General features: G+C 40.9%; 1 protein-coding gene across 8 annotated transcripts in view; it reads right to left on the reverse strand.

The window, feature by feature from the left end:
• LOC132116266 (RNA-binding Raly-like protein) overlaps nt 1-26,971 on the reverse strand; it is a 140,408-nt gene that overhangs the window by 53,646 nt on the left and 59,791 nt on the right. For 4 of the 8 annotated variants that reach the window (XM_059525024.1, XM_059525022.1, XM_059525021.1 and 1 more), the window contains exon 2: nt 15,351-15,613. In XM_059525024.1, coding sequence (XP_059381007.1) covers nt 15,351-15,606 — 256 coding nt within the window. In that variant the 5' untranslated portion in view covers nt 15,607-15,613. Of the gene's footprint in view, nt 1-15,350; nt 15,631-26,971 lie in introns of those variants that run through there. The other 4 variants (XM_059525018.1, XM_059525019.1, XM_059525020.1 and 1 more) reach the window with 1 other exon arrangement.

Genomic DNA, 26,971 nt, shown 5'->3' on the forward strand with positions numbered 1-26,971 from the left:
ACCGGACACATACAGTTTAGCTTCGCCTGGTCGGGCTCCCGAAAGGGAGGAGGACAGAAGGCCTGCAGCACTACAGGTCGTGGTGTAACAGAGGGAACTTTGGGAACATATCCCGCTCGAGGGTATATGAACGCTTTAGTCATGCCTGGTGCAAACTCAAGATAAGAAGGGGCCATCGAGAGGGCCTGAAAATCTCCTACTCTCCGCAGAGAGGTAATAGCCAACAGAAAAGAGGTTTTAAGTGTGAGATGTCTGTCTGAGATATCTTGAATAGGTTCAAACGGGGGTTTGCACATAGCCTCTAACACCACAACCAAGTCCCACGGGGGAATACGGGACCGTACTGGAGGTCTCAGCCTCAGTGCACCGCGGAGGAAACGTGTAACTAGGGGGTGTCTTCCCAGAGACTGACCGTCGAGAAGGGTGTGGTAGGCCGCAATGGCCGCCACGTAGACCTTCAGAGTAGAGTGGGTCAACCCTGCAGAGAGCCTAGCCTGTAGAAACTCCAGAACTGTACCAACTGGGCAGTTTGCTGGGTCTAGCTGGCGGTCTCTGCACCATGAAGTGAAAAGCTTCCACTTCAGGGCGTACAGTTTCCTCGTAGAGGGAGCTCTGGATTGGAGTAGGGTCTCCACAACCTCAGTTGAGAGACCAGCTGCTACCAGTTGTGCCCCCTCAGGGGCCACACCCACAGCTTCCACAACTCCGGGCGAGGGTGAATTATCGTGCCCTGCGCCTGTGAGAGTAGGTCTGTCCTGATCGGTATCTCCCACGGAGAGCCGTCGAGGAGCGAGACTAGATCTGAGAACCATACTCGGCCCGGCCAGAACGGGGCTACTAAAAACAGACGGACCCCGTCCCGGCGTACTCTCGCCAGAACTCCCGGAAGCAGAGCGATAGGGGGAAAAGCGTACAGACGAAGCCTCGGCCAGGTCTGTACCATAGCGTCCAGTCCCAGAGGAGCTGGATGAACTAGAGAGAACCAGAGGGGACATTGTGACGTCTCCTGAGTCGCAAAAAGGTCTACTTGAGCCCTGCCAAACACTCTCCATATCTGATCTACCACCCGTGGGTGAAGTCTCCATTTCCCGGGCCTCGGCCCCTGCCTCGACAGTATGTCTGCTCCCATATCTAACTTCCCAGGAATATATACTGCTCTTAATGAGAGGAGTTTGTTCTGGGACCACACCAGGATCTGGTGCGCCAGCTTGTACAAAGGGCGCGAACGCAGACCGCCCTGGTGGTTGATGTAAGAGACCACTGATGTGTTGTCGGTGCGCACCAACACATGGTGACCTCTCAGGTCTGGGAGGAAGTGCTTCAGTGCACGATAAACTGCTAGCATTTCTAGACAATTGATATGCCACGTTAGATGGCGATCGCTCCACAGACCACGGGCAGGGTGGCCACTCATGACCGCACCCCAGCCGGTGAGGGACGCGTCCGTCGCTAGTGTCACACGGCGACAAGGAGCTCCCAGCACCGGGCCCTGATTCAAGAACCAAGGTTTCTTCCACATGTCTAAGGCACGGAGGCAGCGCCGCGTGACCTTGATAGTGCGAAGCGGATTGCCCCTCGGGGAAAATCCCTTGGTCTTGAGCCACCACTGTAGGGGTCTCATGTACAGCAGGCCAAGAGGTATCACGTTGGACGCAGCTGCCATCAGACCCAACAATCTCTGAAATTGTTTGACAGTGAGTGACTGGCCTTCTCTGACTCTCTTGACTGAGATGAGGATCGACTCGATACGAGCAGGAGACAATCGTGCCTGCATCGCGGTCGAATCCCATACTACGCCTAGATAGGTGGTTCTATCCGTGTAAAATCCGGACTCCCTGTCCTGAGGAGGGACCACCTCGATGGCCCCCTTCTCTAATAGGGTTTCCACTTCCTGTTCCATAACCAGACCCTGCCCGGGGCCCACTATCGTGTGAACGACCCCGTTGAATATAGGCGGCACGGAGCCGAACTGAATGCGGTAGCCTTTTTCTACTATATGCAGGACCCAACGAGATACATTTTGGCAGTAGTTTCCACGCTGCTAAATAATCTACTAAGGGAATCAGTCTCTCGAGACTGACCTCTGGTGTAAGAGACCCCCGCAGGGGCAGCGAGCGTCCCAGCTCCGCTACGCGCACGGGCGGAGGATACTGAGAACGATGCTCGCCCGGGGCCGCTGCGCCCTGGAGCACTGGCAGGGTTGGCAGAACGACCCCTAGAGGGCACTGAGGTGGGACGGGCACCGTGGACTGCGGTGTGTACCGTTCTACCCCAGCGGAGGCTGCCCTCTGAAACCCCGGGCCATTGGCGTCAGGGTTTCTTGGCCGAGGACTTCTTAGCTTCGATAACTGCCCTTAAATCTAATTTGGGCTTAGAAGACCTCGGCCTAGAGCGTCGCTGAGACTCTCGTTCCCGACGCGGAGGAGCACGAGAGGCGACGCTCTGTTTCTGGGCCTCGCGGTGTGAGGAGCTAGGGTGCGGCTGGGGCATCTCCTTCCCAGATGCCCCGAGGGAGCGACGAGGGAAGAACTTATGGAACGCCGCCGCCTGTTTGCGGGCCTCCTGGAACCTGTCGACGACAGAATTAACTGCATCGCCGAACAGGCCAGTCGGCTGGATCGGGGCGTCCATGAGGCAGACCCTGTCCCGTTCTTTCATATGGGACAGGGTCAACCATAAGTGCCTCTCCGCAGCCACCATAGCTGCCATGGACCGCCCAATCGCTCGGGCGGTCTCCTTGGTGGCGCGGAGGGAGAGATCAGCGGTCCTTCTTAATTCAGAAATATCATGGGACTTGATCTCCTCTCCCTCGTCTAGCTCCTTGAGCAGGTCGGCCTGGTACGCCTGTAACACCGCCATGGTGTGCAGACACGCACCAGCCTGACCTGCAGCCGCATACCCTTTGCCCACCAAAGCCGAAGTTGTTCTTAGTGGCTTTGAGGGCAATGCCGGGGCCTTCAGAGACGATGCCGCGCCAGGGGACAGATAGCTCGCAAGCGTCTGTTCCACCCGGGGCATCGCTCTATAACCGTGCTCTCCCATCCCCACTACATTTCCGTAGTAATCAGACGAGGGGATGTAGAGGCGGGCCGAGAATGGACGTTTCCACGACCTGGCGATCTCATCATGCAGGTCGGGAAAGAATGGAAGGCCCCGTCTGGGAGGTGGCTGACTCGCGCGCAGGAAGCGTTCATCCAGCTTGCTTCTCTGCGGTTCGGTAGACTTTTCGGCGGGCCAATCGATACTTAATTTGGCCACCGCGCGAGTAACCACCTCTAAGAGTTCCTCATACTGTAGCGAGTGGGGTGGCGAATCCCTATCGAGCGACTCCACATCGACCTCCTCGGAGGAAGAGAGGCGGAGCGTCGATCCCTCACCCTGAGTGGAAGGAACCGCTGTGCGTGCTTCCGACTCTAGGGATTGGGTGCCGGATCTGGCAGAAGTGGAAGGAGATAGGGACTGGCCCGTCTCCATTCCCTCTACCAGATCGACTTGCGAACCCCACGAGTGCAGCCGCCGTTCTGCCTCGGCAGAAGCGGGACCAGCACCGCGGGGAACGCTGGCGAAGGCCCCCTCCTCGAAGAGGGCCCTCCGGGAACGAAGCAGCGGCACCAACATTCGCTCACAGTGCGGGCAGTCGGCCCCCTCGAGAGCCGACTCAGCGTGCTTCGAACCCAGGCAAACCACGCACAGGTTGTGTGTATCCCCACCCGTTATATATCTCGGGCAGGGAGGAACACACAGCCTATAACGCGATTTGGAATCGCCATCTGAGTGCTTAACTTTCGCCTTGCTTTTTGGCATGTCTAGGAGCTCTTTTAACTGGACAGACAACAGTAAATAAGACTCACAAGACGGACAAATGACATTCACACACAGAGCGCTTGCTGAAAGACGCGAAGCTGACGCCAGCTGCGTGGCACGTGCTTTTATAGCTTCCTGGTCGCTTACGTCACCACGTCGGTGACGTCACGCCCTTCCATTGGACTGATTACACACGATATTCAGAGTCGCGTACGCTGAACGCGTTCCCCAAAGCGATTCGACGCAGCTCGAGTTCCTGAAGAGGAACTAAACTAACTGAAATATATATAACTTTTTAATTTCAGCTAGTTGACAAGGCAATATTTCTCATTTTAATTCAGTTTCACTTTGTGTTAAATTAGTCAAACTAAAACTAAACTAAAATAAATAAAACCTATACACACATATAAAAAATATGTGCAGATATACCAGTATATCAGGTAAGGTCTCAATGTAGAATTATGTCATGACTCAGCTTCAGAGAGAACAAGACACAAATTTCAAAAGCAGTCTTATAAATTTCCATGTATAATTAATCAGGATGTGGAACATGAACTTTTATCTCCCAAAGAAAAAAAGGAGGAATGAACAAGATTACTCTCAGGATGTGAATGTGAATCCCTGCATGGTTTCTCTTTCTCAAGGAATATCCCACACACTCAAACAACAGATGAAGCTTGGCAGGCCTTGAAATGTCTCTCTAGCGTTCTCCACCTAGATTCTGTACAGCAGCACATGCCTGACACAGGCCATTTAGAAAGTTTAGTGGGGAACTCAACTCTACACTTTGTACATTTTTATTTCTCATACATTCTCGTACATTTCAGTTTTCAGTTGTTTTTTTTGTTATTTTACATGGAGTGAGTGGCCTCATATTTGAGGTCACAAATTATAATGCTTAAAATGATCACATTCATAGGAACAATAATATGGTTAATAAATATTTCCCCTCATTGACTTATATATATATATATAAAATTATACAAATTTATTTTCTCTCTAGACAAAAACCAATGTCCAAATAAGATGTGGCAACATTTAATTGAAATTCAATAACTTGCCTCCAAAACATATATAAGAATTGAAGTTTATACACACAAACAATATATATATATACAGTACAGACCAAAAGTTTGGAAACATTACTATTTTTTATGTTTTTGAAAGAAGTTTCTTCTGCTCATCAAGTCTGCATTTATTTGATCAAAAATACAGAAAAAAACAGTAATATTGTGAATTAGAAAACTCATTCTAATTAATTCCCACTCTTCTTCGGTGGTAACTTAACCCAACTCCGTGCTTCCTGTAATGAGAGCTGTCAATCAAGGTACAAGCATGTCCTGTGTGAAAGTGACCAATCATAAGAGGGTCAGTGCCCTCCTTGGTTTCCACCCCCAAATTGTCAAAAGTCATGTAGACTCGAGGGAGCAGAAATCAGCTGAGCGAGCAGAAATCCACTGCGCGAGCAAAACAGCATTCCGCGAGCAGGATTCCACTGTACAAACAGAGTTAACCTATGAGAGTATGCCAGGCGCTCGCTAGCAGCTACCTGTACACCTCTCGGTTGTTGAATTTGTGCGCGAGTACTTTTATCATGCCAGCTGAAGGATCATTTTTGCGCGTGTGAAATAACATAATGTGCTCATGAGCATGTCTTACACGCTCATAACTTTTGACTAAAAAATAACGCCATAGCCGCGTATCACGTACAGCAGGGCTGCCAACTTTTGAGTTCAGCTTAGAGTGAGATTCTGGGGTCGTGGCTTTGTTATGGGGGAGGTGCTTATGGAGGGGCGTGGCTTGGTATGGAAAAAAATACAACACAAAATCCTTGCATTAGCAGAAGTGTGGACGGCTGATACAAGCGTTCTTTTCTTGCCTGTCCCTGACACTTTAGATAACATCCTATAACAGAAAATTCAAATTTATCCATACTGACACCACCAAATATCAAATATCTGGACATGATTGATGAGTTGTGATTGGGCCGTCCGCATCCACGCTGCAATATGTCATTTTCATCATCAAGAGGGCTCGCGGACAGCTGCACACCCCACCTGCGTACAGGCAATTTATGTGCATGCACGAGGTGAATGATGAGACAGAAGTGGTACTGCGTGTCGAGCTCATCCGCCTTTGGAAAGCTTGGAATGTGAAGTATATCCGGGCAGGGCCTTAAAGCAGCCTCCTTAACGCACACCTAAAAATGTGGATTTTTATTTAAAATTTGACGAATATTCGAAAATCTTTTTTTTTTTTTTTGACAGCCCTAACGTTACTAGGCATGTCCAGATACTGTTTTTTATGATAAAGTTATGTAAAACAACTGCTCAGTGCTGCTGCAACAAACAACTCTGCTAATGCTAACTTAATTCAATATAAACTACAGTATATAACCGCATAGGCCTATTAGTTACTAGCCTAAACTGGACGGAGACAAGAAGCGCCCTGTAACTCACTGACCTGCCAGCGTTCACAATTCACATGGTTCAGATGGGAGGGAGAACGGCTGACTACACAGTTTATGGGAATAAATTGTGTATTTCCCTCACAATTGTCACAAAAAAAACCTAACTAAACTGTCTGTCCGGTCTCTCTGCGAGTTGCTTTGCGAGATCATGCGGCGCAATTTTTTTCCTCACTGCTGCACGAGTCTGCGTGAGAATATGGGGGTGTGGCGTGAGAGCGTGAGAATTGGGTCAATTGCGTGAGTCTCACGCTGAATGCGTGAGAGTTGGCAGCTATGCGTACAGCGACACTGAACAAAGCTCTCTTCTGCGAAGTTCCCCTCGAAGTCCCTCCTGCACCTGAACGGACAAATACAAATCGCAGTTTGAACAAACAAAAAGATGTGAAAGAGCCCAATTCAGTACTCGCGGTTTTCTGGTGTTCAGGGCTCACGCAGAGAAAGGCGTCTCAAAACACTTGAACATCCAATTTTGCTTATTTTTGCTCTTGTGCCGACAAATACATACAAAATATGTAAAAATATCCACCTTGGAAATTATGCTCGAAAAAACTAAGTTATTTCTTAAGTGAAAGTAAACAGTTGAGGAAAAAATGGCATGTGTATTATATTGGATGCGTTCATCGTCTCTTAAAGTGACCGCGCCTAATTTAGCAATAGCTGCTGTAATGTTAATCCAAGAAAATGAAAATCACTCACTGTTCTTGACTGAATTACTTTGTAGTTTTAACAGTCAAACCAAAAATTATTCAGACACCAGATATCAATTTTGATATATATATATATATATATATATATATATATAGCAAAACTGTAATAATGTGAGAAATGTTGAAGGTGTCTGAATAAATGTAGGTTTGATTGTATATTTCATTTTTACATTGAAGACTATCCCGTGCTATTTTACATTTAATTATTTGGTTTCTGTACCTTGACACCTACAAACTTGAAAAAGCACTTTGTGATGCATTTTGGAGACAGGAGATGAGCCCCTGTTTTAATGCACCACCTGGCTTTATAAACCCCTTCTCGAAGACTTACTGTTTGTCAATTTTATTTGGGTAACACACATATTCTGAATGCCTACAACAGAATTCGAATGAGCCATTTTAATCTAGATTAATTTCAAGATCACAGTGAGATTATTATAGATTAAAAAAATGTATCTGCCCACCACTAATATATATATATATATATATATATATATATATATATATATATATATATATATATATATATATATATATATATATATTATATCCATTATTACATTAGAGCAAGAAAAAAAGCACTTTTTTCCTTTTAAGGGAGGTCTGTATCCCATTGTACATTAACTTTGAAATTACAACAACCAGAAATTGCTCACATGAGTCGGGCTCACTGATTAATCCACACCTTTCTGCTAATGTGCCATTACTGTGATCAATTCATTGACAGCAAGAAACAGCAATTGCTTTGTGGAAATTGTTGGAAAGCTCTGGCTCACACCCAGCGCCTCAGTTGAAGTCAGCGCAGGTCTCAGCCTCGCTAATAAAAGATGTCAGTTCAGTAAGAGGAGAGCGAGTGTGGATTTAATTGGCAATCAGGAATTTATTTTCCCCTCCAAGTTGAGATTTGCACATCATCTGATAATAATGGCAGAAATAGCTTTCAGCAATACTGACCTTTATCTGACCTTTAAAATGATGAAAATATTTTAGATTCCACTCACTGTCGAGGCCGTTAACACACAGATGGCGTTTCACCTACATGAATGCCTGAACGGCAGCAGCTAATATTTTCTGTTTCCTTCAGAGCTCTGTCTGTCTGTCCATCACATTCTCATCCGGTATCCTTCACACACACACACACACACACACACACACACACACACACACACCACACACACACACACACACACACACACACACACACACACACACACACACACACACACACACACACACACACACACACACACACACACACACACACACACACACACACACACACACACACACACACACACACACACACACACACACACACACACACAATGAGTTCAAAGGTCTTTTAAAGACACAACTTCTCCTAAGTTGTGTCACTTGAGAGCCATCTTGGCAACGTCCAAGACAAACTATGTTGTAATCATGCAAGTACATCTCATTTACTTAAAGAGAGAGAGAGAGAAAAAGAAGATATCAACTAAAGAGTTGGCTAAGTTTTAAAGAAAAAAAATCTTAGTTGCTTACATTATTTATTAATTTATCCTTCCATCCATCTATCTATTCAAAAGCTTAGCCAGCAATTTAGGACAAAACAAAACAAAACATGTATAACTCTTTAATATGCAGTTGTACTATTTATTTAATAAACTAACACCTTTTTTATTTAAAAAAAAAAAAGGTATTATTGTATTATTTATTTATCTATTTCAATAGCATATTATTTTATATTATATGTATGCATAATAATGATAATTATTGCATACTATTTTTAATTGTTTATTTGTAATTGTACTATTCATTTATTACAATTATGTGTGTGTGTTTTTTAAAGCTTCTAAAATATACGGCCAACATTAATGTTACATATTTTTGAGCAACAAGTAACGTAACTAGCTAGCCTATTCGTTCTGTAACTAACGCCTTAGCCAACACTTGTGATGCTGATCGCCCAACACTCATTTTAAAACTTTTAATCTTTAAAAACTGCATCTTAGCCAAATCAACCAAATTTTAGAAATGTCTGCTAGAATTATTATTTTTTTAGTTAATATTTCTTTCTGAAAAAAAAAAGACAAACATAAAAAGTGAAGAAAGCCAAAATATTATATTTCATGGATGAATATTTACTGAGTGATCCACTATTTGGTAGGGGGTGGTCATAATGACAGTTTGCACTTGATTTAAAGCCAAATTACAGGGGTAAAAATGACATGAAACATCACAGCATTGTTACTTTACTTTTCCACAGAGATTGGTATGTCTATTAGTGCAATCTGTTTTTAGGCAAGCTTTGTTGAATATGTGCCAACAGTGACAGTTCAAAGTTGAAAGAAAAAGAAAAAAAAAACTATATATATATATATATATATATATATTGTTCTTTTTCTTTCTTTTTTTAATTGAAGATACTTAATCCTTTTAGATTTTGAATCTTTTCTTCAGGTATCTTAATTTTTAAGGTCCTACACAGATATTTTCAATAAATAAATTGTTAAACTGCACACATTTTCAGTGGGTCAGTTTGCAAGCAGCTGATAATTTTTTTTCTTTTAAAGGGGAATGCATACAAGAACAAATAAGTTTGAAACTAGAAATGTGGCTCCATGTCCAAATTTTTGTATCTACAATACAAAAAAATAAACAAAAAATCAATATTGATAATAAGAGGAGAAATTCTAAGTACTGCAATAAACAAAGCAGAACACAGACGAACACAACAATTCAATCACTGTTTGATTCTCAGAAGAAAAAAAAAAAAAGACAGTCCAAATGTTTTTGTCCTGAATACAATGCCAAAAATTGTTGAAGCCCATGCAGTGCACTGTTCAGAAATATGTCTGTGTGTTTATACCTGTGCATATCCTTGCTGCTTATCAGTACGAAGTGCTGGCTAACATTAATATGTAACATCCTGCAAGGCTCTCTCTCTCTGATGTAGTTGTGCCTCCTAAAGGAGAGTGAGTCGTGTGTTATCGCAGCCCAGCAGAGTGATGCTATCTGCAGCGTTCGACTAGTTTCCTTTAGGGAATTACCAGGTCAGGTTGGGGGAGGGGCTGGAGGGTAGGGGCTGCAGAGCAGACCTGCGGTAATGAAAGAATTCGCCTTCGTTGTTCGGCCGGAGGAGTATATCAGCATTTCTACATTACTCCACGTGCTAGGCCTGCACTATGAAGAGATTAGGAAAGAGACCGGGATCGTACATCAGCCTCTGTGTGCCGCGGACACAACCGAGAGATAGACCCTTGAAGAATCGCTGCAAAGAGACTTTCAAAACAAGAGACACCTTGCATAGAAACGAGACTGTAGTCCCTGTGTTTGCACTGGCACGGATAAAATCCAACTGTATCAGGAGGCAGATCACATGAGCGTCACAATCTGCACTCTTATTGGCAGACGACAGATCACATTGATGCTAATTTGCACAATACTTTATGGATAACTGGTAATAAGCAGGCGGGAAGGAAGTCGACCGGAAGTTGAATTCGGCCACGTGTCGCCATCTTGTAGCAGAACTTTACTTGCGTTAGCATCCCATTGACTCCCATTCATTTTGGCGTCACTTTGACAGCGAATAACTTTACATCTGAGGCGTTTAAAGACTCCATTTGTCCATCATTTATTTCTAAAGATACACGACAATGTATAAAGGGCTCCATTACCTTCTATGTTACATTATTGCCCCGTAGAAACAGTTTTTGTAAAAATAGGCTAACAATTGCGTCATAACCACTCGACTCTCTGTCGCACAGTAGAGAGATTACTGTACAGACAGGAGGAGAAGCTCGCAGGCAATCGGGGAGACGTCAAGAGAGAAGCCCATAGATACAAGCCCAAGCCCTACATTTTAAAATACTATACAAAATAATGAATCAGAATACTTACTCCTGCTCACTCACGCCAAAGAACTCCCCGCTCAAGCTCGCCGTCTCTGCAAGATTAACGATGGCAGTTTGGACGCACAGCTACTAGAAGATTTACATCTGTCAGACAGGTTGCTGACGTCATCAAGCTTAGTTTGAGTCTGCACGTCAGAAACGGAAGTGCTAAAAATTGCTAAAAATGGGCTTCACTTGTCTCAATTGAGTTCCAATGGGGTCGCTGTGTCCATTTCTTTTACTGTCTATGGTAATAAGCCTGGATGACAGAAATGCATAAATTCTGCCTTCTATTTAATTCCGCTGAACTCCAGCGAGCTGTATTTGAATGCAGAAATACAGACCACGTGTGAGAAATAATACTGCAGGTGTCACATTTTTACAAGAAAACCAATTCAATTCAACATTACATAAGTAAAATAGCTAAAAATGTATATTCAATGAGAACAAAAGTGTAGGGTGGGTCTTTATTAAACATTATTTAAAGAGTAAAAAAAGAACCCCCCCACCCAAAAAAAAGGTTTCATGGTTTACACAAATATATGAAGGAGCACAACTGTTTTCAACATGGATAATAATAAGAAATGTTTCTTGAGCAGCAAATCAGCATATTAGAATGTAGTGATGCACCGAAATGAAAATTCTTGGCCGAAACCGAAAACCGAAAAAGAGAAAACAAAGGCCGAAAACCGAAACCGAAACACCGAAAGAAATTATGCCAATTATTCCATTGCATTTATTGCTATGACCATGTACTAACTTTACTAAAATTAAGACATTGCAATTGCATAAATTAATATTAAAGTTTCAAAGATAATTACAATTACATAAATTATAAAAAACATAAAAATACATAATTACAAATTATGCAATATTTATTAAGCACATTGCAACAATGCACAGTATAAAATAAAATTCAAACTAAAAATGTATCCCACTCATGTGAATATTAAATAATAATGTACAGGCCTACTGGCCTGCAGAAAGGTTTTAAAATGAACTGTTCTCTCATAAAAACAAAGTGCATTTAGGTCAAGTGCATTTGAAATTGTTCTCTGTAGGACTAGAAAGTGCATTACTTCTCCAGTAGGCAAGACTGTTATCACTTCTGGGGATGGGGACTTCAGACAGATAACCATCTAGCTGTTGAGCAGTTGAGCTTGTCATCTGCCTGACATTTGAGAAATATTTGAGAGAGTGTATTTAAATAGGGGCAGGGCATAAATAATTTGTTTTATCAAATTAAAGCAGAAATCTAGCAGAAAATCTAGCAGAAATATGGCTACAATCTGATATTATGTATGTATATGTATATATATACGTGTGTGTGTGTGTATATATATATATATATATATATATATATATATATATATATATATATATATATATATATATATAGGCTACTGTAAATAAAATGTCACATATATAGTAGCCTAAGAACTAGAACAATAGCCAATGTATTATTATTTGAGGCACTTTCTTGCAGAATTTCACTGAAAATATCAGACAACGAGGGTGAATGCCAAGAGACGAGTCTTTTTTCCGCGCTCTTATCTGTCTCCTGCGCTTGGCGCTTCTCCGTCTCCACGCGGGTTCTCCGCAGCCAGCGCGGCCTGTATCATTTCTCGTGCGCGCTGCCTTATTTCCGCATCCAAGTAATGATCTTTATAACGCGGATCAAGCACATTCGCGATGAAGTGCAGAGGATCCGAAAAGATCTCAGTGAGACGTGTGCTAACAGACTCTATAAGACTGTACCTTTCTTTGTTCTCACTTCGTGGTCCGTCTCAATCTCTTTGTTAGGAGACGCTTTAGTGCTGCGAATAAAGGAATAAGAAGAGAGAGAATGTTCTCACTGGTGTGAAGTGAATGTCGCGGGGAGCTCGTGGTCTGCGCTATGCAGGTGCACGTTCAGGTCGCGGTTTCTGTTTGCGTCATCATCACAACATTTCGGCCGTGTTGTTTCGGTGATAAAAGTCTTTCGGCCAAAAACCGAAAATGCTCTTTTGGGCCATTTTCGGCCGAAAATCTTCGGTGGCCGAATATTCGGTGCATCCCTATTAGAATGATTTCTGAAGGATCATGTGACACTGAAGGCTGGGGTAATGATGCTGAAAATTCAGCTTTGCCATCATATGAATAAATTACTTTTTAAAATGTATTTAAATAGCAAACGGCTGTTTTAAATTGTAATAATACTTTACAGTTTTACTGCATTTTACTGTATTTTTACCAAATAAACGCAGCCCTGGTGAGCATAAAAGATTTGTTTCACAACATGTTATCGATCCCAAAATGTAGGCTACAATAGCCAGTAAATAAAGCAAGTAAAAATAGCAATAAATAGCTCATTTGTATTACGTGCAAAAAGTGATGATATTTATAGTGCAAAAGAAAAGTAGCATGATAAAAAAACATAAAATGTAAAACATCCAGCTGACGGATTGTCAATTAGTGAAAATAGCATTTTAATATTCAGCCTTAATATTATCCATCAGGAACTGATTGGATAAGGAAATGTTTTGCAGGACTGACAGTTGGGGAATGGGAATGAAAAAATTAGATGGATTGATTACGTCAAGCAAGTTACTGAATTTAGATGAAAACGACCAGTAACGTGTTAAAAAAGCAAACATTCAATTTTGATTTCATGTTGACTTCAACATCTAATGAAACAGCCTCATTTAACATAAATCCCCAGTCGTGGAGCAATGCACATGTTTACAGATTGACCTCCAGCTAAATTTTATCTTAGCAGGCCCTCTGTGGCCATTCCTAATGAGGGTCCCCTGGCTATATTTTGCATTATGTATAAAATGTTTTCCATTGCAAAAATAAACCATGTTTTTTTAAAAGCAGGTCAATAGTATAATGAGGATGGAGAGAAGTTTAAGTAATGTGTCAGGCCTCCTGTTTTAATAGCGCTGCTCCCAGCAGGTTACAAATATGTGAGTGTTATAGCAGAATTTTATAGTCATTTGACAATGAAATCCACTGGATTATTGATCGTACACACAATGCTGCACATGCTGTGATAGATCGAAGTTAGACATGCTGCTTAAACGAGCTCAGAAATCAAACTCTGAGAAACAAATAACAAAATGGTGGCATTTTAAAGCATTCAGTGAAAAGGGAAGTGTGTAATGCCTGTGCCAACAAACAAAAAGGCACAAATAATGATTTTTTTTTTTCTCTCTCCCTGTTTGCCATTGGTTGGGAAAACAGACAGCCCCACCCCCAAATTGCATTTCCCAAAACCATCGTTAGCTAACTATAGTTGCTTTTGGGAAATGCATCCCTGGCTGTTTCTTGCTATGTTGTAATCATGGAAGTACATCTCCTATCTATTTGAAATTAAAAACACTGAAATCTCCAAAACTTCTGGCATAGCTTATGGCAAAGCTTATATAAAAAGTTACAAAATAATCTGTATATTTGTATATTTTTTCATTAGAACTAAATTAATTAATCAATCAATTAATTAATTAATTGCTTCTCTTTCTTTCTTTCTTTCTTTCTTTCTTTCTTTCTTTCTTTCTTTCTTTCTTTCCCAGTGGATGAATGGATTGATGGAAGAAGAGATGGATAAATAAATTAATAAATTAAATAAATAATGTGGTGTTTTAAAACAGGATCACATTTATTTATTAATCATTCATTCATTCATTTCAGTCTGTCAGAATGGAATAAATAAATACATATTTTTTTCATTCATTCATTTATTTCTGTCTTTCCCAGAGGATGAATAGACTAATGGAAGCACAAATGGGTAAATAAATAAATGTACTTCCTTCCTTCATTTCAATCTGTCAAATCGGAATAAATAAATAAATACATAAATAAATACATATATATTTTTTTACATTCATTCATTTATTCATTCTCGCACTTTAATCAATTAATCAAATCTATCAAAAAAGAAAAAAAAAACATTAAACTTGGACAGAATAATTAATTTAGCTTAAAAAAACAGCAAGATCAAATAAATGTATTTGTTTTTTATTTTAGTCTGTCACAACAAAAATAAATAACCAACCAGCCAAACAAACAACCAACCAAATATGATTTTTGAGTTTTAAAAACACCACAAGGCCACAGTGTTTACACTTTCCAGGAAAATCAAACTGCAAATGGCTTATTTCTACAGTAGCTGTCTCTGCACATCAAGCTTGGAACGAATACGTATTTTACACTTCATCTTTAAGTCTCTCGTTCCACTGCCATTTTCTCAAGTATCTTTCCAGAAAAAAACCCAAATAAAGGTAATGTCACTTTTACGCCACCACAATGACATGTAGCACAGCACTCGTCTCTCCCATCAACCGTCAAAACACTGAAAAACACTTTGCATGTCCAGGAATCACAAAACCAAATCAAACAGACTCTGGATCAGCCTCAGGCAAAGGGGGCCTCTGTGAACGTCTGTCAGTCCGGCAGAGCTGAGCAAAGAGAGCGGTTTTGTCAAGCACAGCTTTAGTAAAGCAGAAAGGAACTCACCCAGCGGCTGTCCCGCGATGATCCTGGCGTTCTCTCCTGCCACGGCCGCCCGAGCGTTCCTTTCACTCATGTACTGGACAAAAGCGTAACCCTTGTGCACTGAACAGCCCACGATCTTGCCGTACTTGGCGAAGATGACCTCGATGTCGGTCTTTTTCACGATGGCGGTGTTGAGGTTGCCAATAAAGACCCGTGAGTTAAGGGAGCGCGGGTCGTTCTTGTTAGTGACATTGCTGGTCTGACTCTTCCCGGTCATTCTTCTCCTGTAAAGCAGAAACATGATGGGAACGACATCAACCACACCTGATATAGGGAATGTGTGTGTGTTTCACTGTATAAATGTATCTATCTATCTATCTATCTATCTATCTATCTATCTATATATCTATATATCTATATATATATATATATATATATATATATATATATATATTTATTTATTTATTTATTTATTTATTTATATATATGTGGATCCCTTTTGGAAATTTTAACAATATCTCTACCAATCAGTTTTAGCACACCAATGGGGTCAGGCTTGAAAAACACTCTTGACATTTTCCTCTGATTTGGGTACCATTATATCAATATTTACCATATTTAATGGATAGTTCAACCCCAAAATTAAGATTCTGTCATCATTTACTAAGCTGTTCCAAACCTGTATGAGTTTCTTTACACTGTTGAGCACAAAGGAAGATATTCTGAAGTATGTTGGTAAGCAATCTAGCCATAGTATGAAAAAAAAACTATGGAAATCACTGGCTGCCATCAACTGATATATTCTTTTGTGTTTAGTAGAAGAAATTCATGCATGTTTGGAACAACATGAAGGTGAGTAAATGATGACAGAATTTTCATTTTTGAGTGAACTATCCCTTTAATAATATATAATCAAACTTTCTGATCTTACTGAGAATGATGTATGAGTTATGTTATCTTGCAAGATTTTTGTCTTTTTATACTTAATATGTTGCCAGCTCCCATTTTCAGCCACTTATCTCCAACTACCTCTGATATACACTAGAAACCACTTTCATGTTCCAATCACATCCAGATTATAGAGCAAAATCAAGTACCGCTCAACATTTTATACTTGATGTAAACCATGTTTCACCTTTAAAAAAAAACAGACTGCAAATTTTGGCTTATTTGTAGAAAGTTCAAGGCCAACAAAGGAACATTTTCCACTTGGCTCAGTGATGTTGTTTGGAGATCATGTATTCCTAAACTGTTCAAAAGTACAAATAAAATTTCCTCTATCTATATAATTGCTTTCTCTAGTGGAAAAGTCATCTCATCTGAACTAGGGGAGAAAGATACACAGATCAAATATTTGGTTTTTGGTGTGAGAGGACAACAGGGGATGGAGGTTTTTTATTAATTTTTTTACTGGAGGAAGCGTTATTATGGATTATGGACTCATATTTTGACCCAAAGCGATGGTTTAAAGTTAAAAATGTCTTAATGATAGATTTGTTTCATACAAACATGCAGCTTTTCACTTCACAAGACAATAATTTATGGACTGGAGTGATGTGGATTATTGTGATGTTTTTATCAGCTGTTTGGACTCTCATTCTGACGGCACCCATTCACTGCAAAGGATCCAAAAATCCATTGGTGAGAAAATTATTTCTCCAAATCCATTCTGATGAAGAAAACTCCTCTATATCTTGGATGGCCTGAGGATGAATATACACTTCCAGGTTTTAAGTGAACTATTCACATAAAATATTACATTTATCCACCAAAAAGTGGAACAAACTTCCAAAAAACTTTCTAAAATCACTTGCAGTGTATTCTATGTCCCTGACTCAACCTTCATATTTTACCATCATAAAGATTTTAGGATAAGACATTGTATTGTTTCCTTATCATGATAAAAGAACAGCTATTGGAGCGATAACAATAATCTAACTGCTGTTTATGGTATATAGCCTACAGACTTGTGATTACTACTGATCCTTTGAAAAGATTGAATCAGCGACAGCACCGGCGTTTTTAACATCCACACCACCCAACACACTGAATATATGAGAATATGAGTGAGCGCTGGTGTGTGTATGTGAGAGATGCATGTGTTTATTTATGTTTATGTCTATAAATGTGCGAGAATATGAGCAGTCTCTGAAAGCGTGCTGGTGTGAATGCGAGAAAGCGAGCGGTGCACTGCTGAGAGAGAGTAAATGAAGGCCTCAGGTTTATGCAGTCTCCATATTACTCAGTGAACACACAGTCAGTCAGTCTTCACATCAGAGAACAGAACAGCAGCGAGATCCTCCCACTGGGTGTCATCCAACTCCCCTTCCCACACACACACACACACACACACACATTCAGAGACAGTGACTGCTATTGTCTGAGACAGAGATGCATTATGTTCTGTCTCTCATGCTGTCAATGACATACTCTCACAAGACAGCAAGAATGAACACGCAGCTCCACTGAGACACTAGTGAGACAGTGTGTCTGAATCAAAGGCGCTGACCAAACGCGACACGTTGAATTGCCCAAATATATACTTGCTATTTGTTGAGCTGCAGGAGTGTTGAGTTTCGCCGCTGATGGGTCGTTCATGTAGTGGTTTTAATCTCTGGAGGTCGACAGGTCACAAGAAGAAATTGCTATTTATGGATGCCATAGTGGTACTGGTGGGCTGCATTACCATAGCTTTCGCAAATCTGATTTATTTTTGGCAAAAACTGATTAATTTAAATTGAAATAACATTATGCAAGGAAAAGTGTTTGTACATAAATTGTGAAAATGAATGACTTCTGGTTGCTGCAAATCATTTATTTTTGCACTATAAAGCTATTTGTCATCACATTATTTGCAATAAACAGTAGATATTTATGGAAACCCATTTCTACCACTGAATATATATTTATATACATATTTTTCACAACTGCAAAAATGCAAATTCTGACTTTAGTCTCAGAATTGTATGATATACACAATATAAATTCACAATTCAGTTTTTTTCCCCCAGAATTGTTTGAAATAAACACACAACTGTTGAGTTATTATGGAAGCATATGAGTAGCATTATTCAATTTGGGATGTAATATTCAAAATGAAAATGCAATATGTAAAATGACAATGCATTTCTGTATTTACATTTACATTTTCCAATACATTTGTGCAACGTTTGATGCAAAATGAAAATGAAAATCAAATAACATAATTTTCATTTGCCATTTCATACACCAGTTTTAATATGTAAAATGAATACTAATTGTAACGCTTTATAAGTTGCAAAATTAAAATGAAAATGTATTACAGAAATGATTAGATATGTATAACATGTTCGAGCAAAAACTGTGGCAAAATGATAATTTAAATGCTATTTTTCTTAAATGCATTAACACTCACAGTCAAGACACTTACGATTGCATTTTCATTCAGTGTCCCGCAATGAATGTAGCAAAATTCAATTCAATTCAATATTTCATTCGCACTTCTGGGCGGAGCTGAAACACTGCTTTCATCTGATTGGTCGAATCGAATTAATATTTGAATCAGATGATGCTGGCCACATAATTCGTGCTGCTGAGACCTGCAAATTATTTCTAGGTTGTAGTATTGCATGAATATTGTCCCACTGATAAATACAGTGCAAATAGTTCTCTCTCTTTGGAAAAAAGTGAAGTGGAAATAAAAATCAATAATAGACTGAACAGTTCCATGTCTGTAACATTTACCACTCTCATATTTTAAGTCATAAGGCACTAGGTATGTGTGTGTGACATTAATAAATAATTGTAAAAATGAATATAGTTACATTTCTAAATAAAAATAGTAAAATTAGCTATGTGCTGCTCAGTGCTCCTGTAGTCTACCCCAGAGCGCCCTCTCGCGGCTGTAGACGGTATGTAGATGTTTTCTCTTGGTTCTGAATAAATGCGACTTATATATGTTTTTTTCCCCGTCATGACGTATTTTTGGACTGATGCAACTTAAAAATAAAATACGGGTAACATTATTATTATTATTATTTATTATGAGAGTAATTGACACAGACTAGAACTTTAATGTTTCACCAAATTCAGCTCAGATCTTCAGACTCGTCTGACTCGTGTTGCTGTATAACTGGCCAGACTTACCTTCCCAAAAAATCCTATTTAATTTTATTTCATAAATTTAACTATATTTATTTCCACTTCACTGTTATCCAAGGAGACAGAACTATTTGCACTGTTTTTATCAGTGGGACAATATTTATACAATACAGTATACAACCTAGAAATAATTTAACGGGGTCTCTAGCAAGTCGCAGCAGCACGAATTATGTGCCCAGCTACATCTGATTCAAATATTATGCTAATTAACAGTGAGCGGTGGTTTCAGACATTACAGTGCTTCACTCGCACTGACTCTTATTCTGCCTGAAAGAATGAAAAGACCGAACTGAAGGTTGAGCGATACGACCAATCAGATGAAAGCAGCGTTTCAGCTCCGCCCACAAGTGCGAATGAAATATTGAAGCCATGAACCGAAATTATCAAAACGTACACGGACCAACTGTCTTGTCCATGTTCTCTCACTTGAATCCTCTTCTTGAGATTTGAGTCTCTGACCTTCTGCAAGCCCCGCCTTGTTCACGCAGTGATTGACGTGTCGGGAGGGGGCGGACACGTGATCGGCTCGGAATGCATTTTCAATGTGCACATTGAATTTTGCTACATTCATTGCGGGACATTGAATGAAAATGCAATCGTAAGTGTCTTGACTGTGAGTGTTAATGCATTTAAGAAAAATAGCATTTAAATTATCATTTTGCCACAGTTTTTGCTTGAACATGTTATACATATCTAATCATTTCTGTAATACATTTTCATTTTAATTTTGCAACTTATAAAGCGTTACAATTAGTATTCATTTTACATATTAAAACTGGTGTATGAAATGGCAAATGAAAATTATGTTATTTAATTTTCATTTTCATTTTGCACCAAACGTTGCACAAATGTATTGGAAAATGTAAATGTAAATACAGAAATGCATTGTCATTTTACATATTGCATTGTCATTTTGAATATTACATCCCAAATTGAATAATGCTACTCATATGCTTCCATAAGTTATAAAGTCAAAATTACAAGATATAAACTCACAATTTTCTTAATTGCAAGATATAAGTTTGCGTTTTTCTTACAATTGCGAATATATCGAGTTTACACCTTTTATCGAGTTTAAACCTTTTACACCACAATTCTTTTTTATTTACATTTACAATTATCAGACGCTTTCTATCCAAAGCAACTTACGAAGCCGGTACGTCACTGTTCCGAGGAAGGATGAGGTGTTGTGTCCTTTGCTAGATCTGTGCTTTTTGAACCTCTCAGTCAGGGGACTGAAGTTTAGCACGCCTGCACAGGCCAAGTCCGAGGACTGGTGTGTCACGATCTATCAAAAGATGCACTTATCTCCATCCTTCTTCATCGGAAGTTCCTGAGGTTTGCTTTTGGGGGCAAAAGCCTACCATACGGATCTTCCACTGGCCTTGCACTCTCACTCTCACCCCACACTTTCACGACTGATATCAGCTCAATCTGAGCAGATGACAATTCGGCACCGAGGTGTCGTTCTCGCTCACATGAAAGAGCTGGAGTTAAGACTTAACGCCAAGGAAAGTGTGTTTTCTCCAGTTCAGAGAACCACTTATCTGGGCATGGTGTGGGATTCGACCACGATGCAGGCACGTATGTCACCTGCTCGGATTGAGTCGATCCTCACTGCAGTCGCGAGAGTGAGAGAAGGCCGGTTACTCACTGTCAAGCAGTCACGGAGATTGCTGGGTCTGATGGCAGCTGCGTCCAACGTGAATACTATTGGCCTGCTGTACATGAGACCCCTACAGTGGTGGCTCAAGACCAAGGGGTTCTCCCTAAGGGGAAACCCACTTCGCATGCTAAAGGTCACGCGGCGCTGCCTACGTGCCTTGGATATGTGGAGGAAGCCTTGGCTCTTGTCTCAGGGCCCGGTGCTGGGAGCTCCTTGTCGCCGCGTGATGCTAGCGACGGACGCGTCCCTCACCGGCTGGGGTGCGGTCATGAGTGGCCACCCTGCCCGCGGTCTGTGGCACATCAACTGCCTGGAGATGCTGGCCGTGCTTCGTGCACTTCGTTATTTTCTCCCAGACCAAAGAGGTCACCATGTGTTGGTGCGCACTGACAACACAGCGGTGGTCTCTTACATCAACCACCAATGAGGTCTGCACTCACGGCGTTTATACAACTAGCGTACCAGATCCTTATGTGGGCCCAGGACGAATTCCTCTCGCTCAGAGCAGTTCACATTCCTGGGCATCTTAATATGGGAGCAGACATCCTGTTGAGGCAGGGGCCGAGGCCCGGGGAATGGCGGCTTCACACTGAGGTGATGAAGCAGAGTTGGAGATGTTGGCCAGACTCGGGTGGATCTGTTTGCGACTCGAGAGACATCGCACTGTCCCCTCTGGCTTCCTCTGACTCATCCAGCTCCACTGGGGCTGGACGCCATGGTACAGACATGGCCGAGACTTCATCTGTACATTTTTCCCCCGATTGCTCTGCTCTCAGGAGTTCTGGAGAGAATGCGCCGGGACGGAGTCCGGCTGCTGTTAGTAGCCCCGTTCTGGACGGGCCGGGTATGGTTCCTGAGCCTGATTTCTCTTTTTGACGGCACTCCATGGGAGGTTCCCATCAGGAGAGATCTCCTCACGCAGGCGGAGGGTGCGCCCCCGCATGGAGCTTAGAGGGTGTAGGTGTTGTCTCTGAGGAGGCACAACTCTTAGCTTCCGGTCTCTCAACCGAGGTTGTAAGACTGTTCTCCAATCCAGAGCTCCCTCAATGAGGAAACTGTATGCCTTGAAGTGGAAGCTTTTCACTTCTTGGTGCGGAGACCGCCAGCTCGACCCAGTTAACTGCTCGGATGGTACAGTGCTGGAGTTCCTGCAGGCTCTCCGCAGGGTTGACCCACTCCCCCCTGAAGGTCTACGTGGCGGCCATGGTGGCCTACCGCGCCCCTCTCGGTGGCCAGTCAGTGGGCAGAAACCCTCTGGTTACATGTTTCCTCCATGGTGCGCTGAGGCTGAGGCCTCCGGCCAGAAGAAGCTTATGCTAAGCGGTGATCAGGATGCTATCCTAAGCCTCGAGTCCTCTGATCTTCCCTCTCCTGGGGGTCAAGACTCACTCCTTCTGAAGTTTGGCCATTGGACGGGTTGTCCCCGAATTCTGTCAGGCTCCTTCTCTTGCTTTAGCTGTGCTCTTCCACACTAGGCAGAGATTTGAAAGTCTGGCGGCGTGGGCATTCTCGGTCCCCATTCGTTCTCGACGCAGCTCGAGTTCCTGAAGAGGAACGTCTAAGGTTATGTATGTAACCCTGGTTCCTCGAAGGAACGAGACGCTGCGTCGCAGTGCCACACTTCCGGCATCTCTGGCCGGCGCTTGCTTCATCCTTTGAGGCTGATTACCGCTCATGCTTTTATGCTTCCTGGTCTCTGACGTCACCCGCCTATGATGTCTCGCTCTTCCATTGGACTGATTATACACATTATTCAGAGACGTCACGCTGGACGCGTTCCCCATTCGTTCTCGACGCAGCGTCTTATTCCTTCGAGGAACCAGGGTTACATATGTAACCTTAGACGTTTTTCATTTAATATTTATTTTATTAATTCATTTTAATTAATTAATTAGTTTTAGGCAATAACAACGACAACAACAACACTGTTGAGCATTTGTTAATGGAGAAGAAAGTGAGATTAATAAATTAGGCAAGAATGTGCACATTTTAAATTACTAAAAGATAAAGAAAAAATACATGTTTTGCATTTGTATTCACAGTTGTGTTAAAATATATGTGTTTACAGGTTAGCAACAAACAATACTGGAGTAAACTACTCACACATTGTTTTAAAAAAGTCAAACAATCACTTTCTAATCTTTAAATTTGACTGATTATAATTTAATAAGTTTAAAGCTATAGTTTGCGTTCTTAGTTACAATTCATGTAAATATGATCTACTTCTTTATGTAAATAACATTTCAAAACACTGAATAGCATATGTCTGATAACCATTTTTAAAAGCATAACCATTATAAAAGGAAATACAGAATATAGTAGTAACCCAGAAATCAAGCTCAGTATATGCTGTTGCTCTGCTTTCGTGTTCGGTGTGAAACAGGAAAACTCACAAAACGACACTAGTATTTCGTGTCGACGTCTTCAAACGCCAGTTAGAATTTAAAGCTCTCTAATGTCACTGAGAAATGAAGATTAGATTTATTTATCTTATGGACCAAATGCTTGAATAATGGATCCAATACTCTGTAAATAGGATTAGTTGCCAAGGTTACCTGCATTCTGGGAACGGTGCTGGCTGAAGGCTCACACATTCAAACACGCACCGACAGGCTCGCAGACACACTCGCGCTCTCGTGTGTGCAGTCATTCATGGAGAGAGAAATTGGAATAGTGAAATATGCCCTCTTGTAATTTCCCAAGCCACAATGTGGCCACGGGATCCTGCCATAAAAAACAGCAAAAAACTCTTTCATGCTGGACAGGGATCATTTCGGTGAACACACCTGCACTGCTTGTACATTCCTCTTTTTCTAGCACTCTCTACAACTACACCTCTTTCACTTCTGCCCACAGAAAGGAAAATATAATTATTCTTTGAAATCTAAGTTGCTTTTCCTACACAAAAATGAGATTAAGTGGATTTTTAAGTATATCAAAACTCAACATTAATGTCTCAACCTCGGAGCTTATCCTTTAGGTCATGAATTGGACCCCAAAACACCAACTACTGTACATCTCTTGTTTCTAATATTTATCTTTAGAAAAAGACCACATGTGAGATACATAACCATGTCTCAAAGATTTGCAGACACCAAAAAGATTTGTAAAAACAGTAATCTAATATTGTAAATAACTGAAATAACGGTTTTCTATTTACATTTCAGCACACTCCAGTATTACAGTTTTTCTCAATCGCTTTGGAGCATTTCTCGAATCATCCTTAAAGGTGCAATAGGTGATTGTCTTCAGAAACATTTCATATTACCAACTCATTAGAAGTGAGCTACGTGAATGAACTGTGTTCCGATCGATAAGATCCCTACACCGTGTTCAATGCTCCCTACTCCCTGAGCAGGGGATTACCTCACTTCGGAACATGGGTTGAATTGGGAACAGCTGATGTAGCATATTGTAGTAATGTTGTCTCTGGTATTCTGGTCTGTTAGCATAAATGTGTTCAGGGGGCGTGGCTTCAGACGGTGATCGCAGGGAGAGTGGGACGTTCACTTGTTAGCATTTTCCAAGATCTCCTGCTGCAACTTTAATATTTGCAAAGAAGTATGTGCATTTCTCAAAACAATTCTTACAAACAGCACCACACAATGGATCACCTGCAAAAGCCTGCAACTTACTCAAAATCTTTAGTTCATCTCTCAAAAGTATTTATGTCAATGAACATATCAGTGCCATCAGAATGAAAAGTCCTTGTGCCAAAATGTCAAAATGTCTAGTCATATTTTCAATATAAGTGAACTCTTTTAGTATTACCTGATGTAAACTATGGCAACTGTTTGGACGACAGAAGGCTGCACTTCTGTATGCCACATATACATTTTAAAAGTACAAATTTACACATTACTGTATGTGGGTATTGATTGAAAGAAACAGTTTCGAAATGTTACAATTATTGAGGATATGGTCGATCTCCCAATGTTTGGATGCACCTCTTCCTCTGGTTTGCCTCTTTCTACCATGCATCCTTACTCCTCTTCTTTTTCTCGGCTGTTGACCCTGATCTTTCCTGGATGTTCATCCATTGTCAGAACTCTTTTGTTGTCCTCTGTCTATATATGCTTTCCAAGATGCACCTTTGAGATATTTCAGATAACTGGTTTGTCAATGGGTGATCTACATTCTCTTCATTAATGAAAGTCAAGATTCATCATCACAAGGATGTAGGAAACCGCAGACAAATGTACATATTCAATTGCATGAATGTACCAAAGCAACCGCAACTTGTTCAAAAGAAAGAGAAACTGCATTTATAATGAAGTGACTAGATGATGTGGAGGTTGAACAAGTAGTTTAATTTCTGATTCGAGAAATGCATCAAAGCAACTGAGAAAAACTGTAAGTGTCACATGATCCTTCAGAAATCATACTAATATGCTGATTTGCTGCTCAATTAACATTTCTGGTAATTTTTGAAAACAGTTGTGCTGCTTTATATTTTTGTGGAAACTGTGATACTGTAAATTTTTTAAGGATTCCTTCATGAACAGAAAAAAACAACAACCAACAACAGCAATTTGAAAAGGACGACAGCAAAAAAAGCAATTATTTAAAATCTAAAACTTTACAAAACTGATTGTTTTAATACATTCCGATGGAATAGAATACATCAACTTCTTTCTTATTTAAAAAAAATATATATATTTTTTAAGCTTGCCGAGTTTCCATTTATTTTCGTTGTGTGGAGAATCAAGCTATATATTTACTTTGGTGCTCCATGAAGGACAGAGTCATACAGGTCTGGAAGGACATGAGGGCGAGGAAACAATGACAGGATTTTCATTTTTGCCTGAACTATTCCTTAAGGTCTCCTGTGCTGTGAAACCTTTGAGCTATAACATTCTCCTTTGGCTATGCAGCTCTTGGGGGTTTCATGGACGATAAATTGCGCCCGAATCCGAAAAAGCAGTTTGACAGAGAACAGGCGCTGTAATAAACAATAGCAAATATACAACCTCTGTACGGCCTGTCCCCTTAAGAACATTCCTGTGACTGATTTCCAGGCCCAATTACAGTGCCATGAGGTTAGCGCTTTTACACTGCCTCGATCTTTCAGAAGAACATAGGTCTCCTCTCCCTCCTCCTCCTCCTCGTCCTCTGGTCGGCAAATCAACAGCCTGTTATCTAGAGCCTCTGCACTGACACCCTTATTGATGATACCGGACAGGGAGGCGAGAACATTCGCAAATCAGAAAAGATGTGTTAAATTGCCCCTCTCATCAGATAAATCTCTTGTGTGGAGCATTTGTAGATGATCGTCCAGCATCTGCCAGCTGATCTCTCGCTGGCATGTGTTTTACAGCAGCTGGTTCTGGGATTCTCAATTGTCCGCACTTTATTCTAGTTTCATGGTGGATCTGATCAAACATCTGCAAAAAACGAATGGAGGCTAAAGGGTGAATTACTTTATTCACTAACCACCTCTGCGCTGCACTGCGCTGACGTGATGCTGTGGCTGTTGCAATTCAACATATTTAGTGCATGGAAATAAAGGCCTGAATTTGACCATTTTAGGTGCTGTTACTTTCAGGTATTAGTTGAATAAATGATCTTTTGGTGTTATTTTTTGAAACACTCTTGAATATTTTAAGCTTCATGCAGCACATGCTGAAAAATACATGACAATATTTTGATGCTCTTCATACAGTAAGAAATTAATGATGAATATGCATTAATAAGTAAACAAATAAATAACATTTTTAATAATAAATAACAAGTCTTTGCAGATGGTGTGTGGTTGGATTTTTTATATTTTTTTTTAGTAAATGTCTTTTTTTGTATTTCAATTAAAAATAATATTTTAAATAATAAATAAATTACA

This window comes from Carassius carassius, chromosome 35 (assembly GCF_963082965.1).
Source record: "Carassius carassius chromosome 35, fCarCar2.1, whole genome shotgun sequence".
NCBI lineage: Eukaryota > Metazoa > Chordata > Actinopteri > Cypriniformes > Cyprinidae > Carassius > Carassius carassius.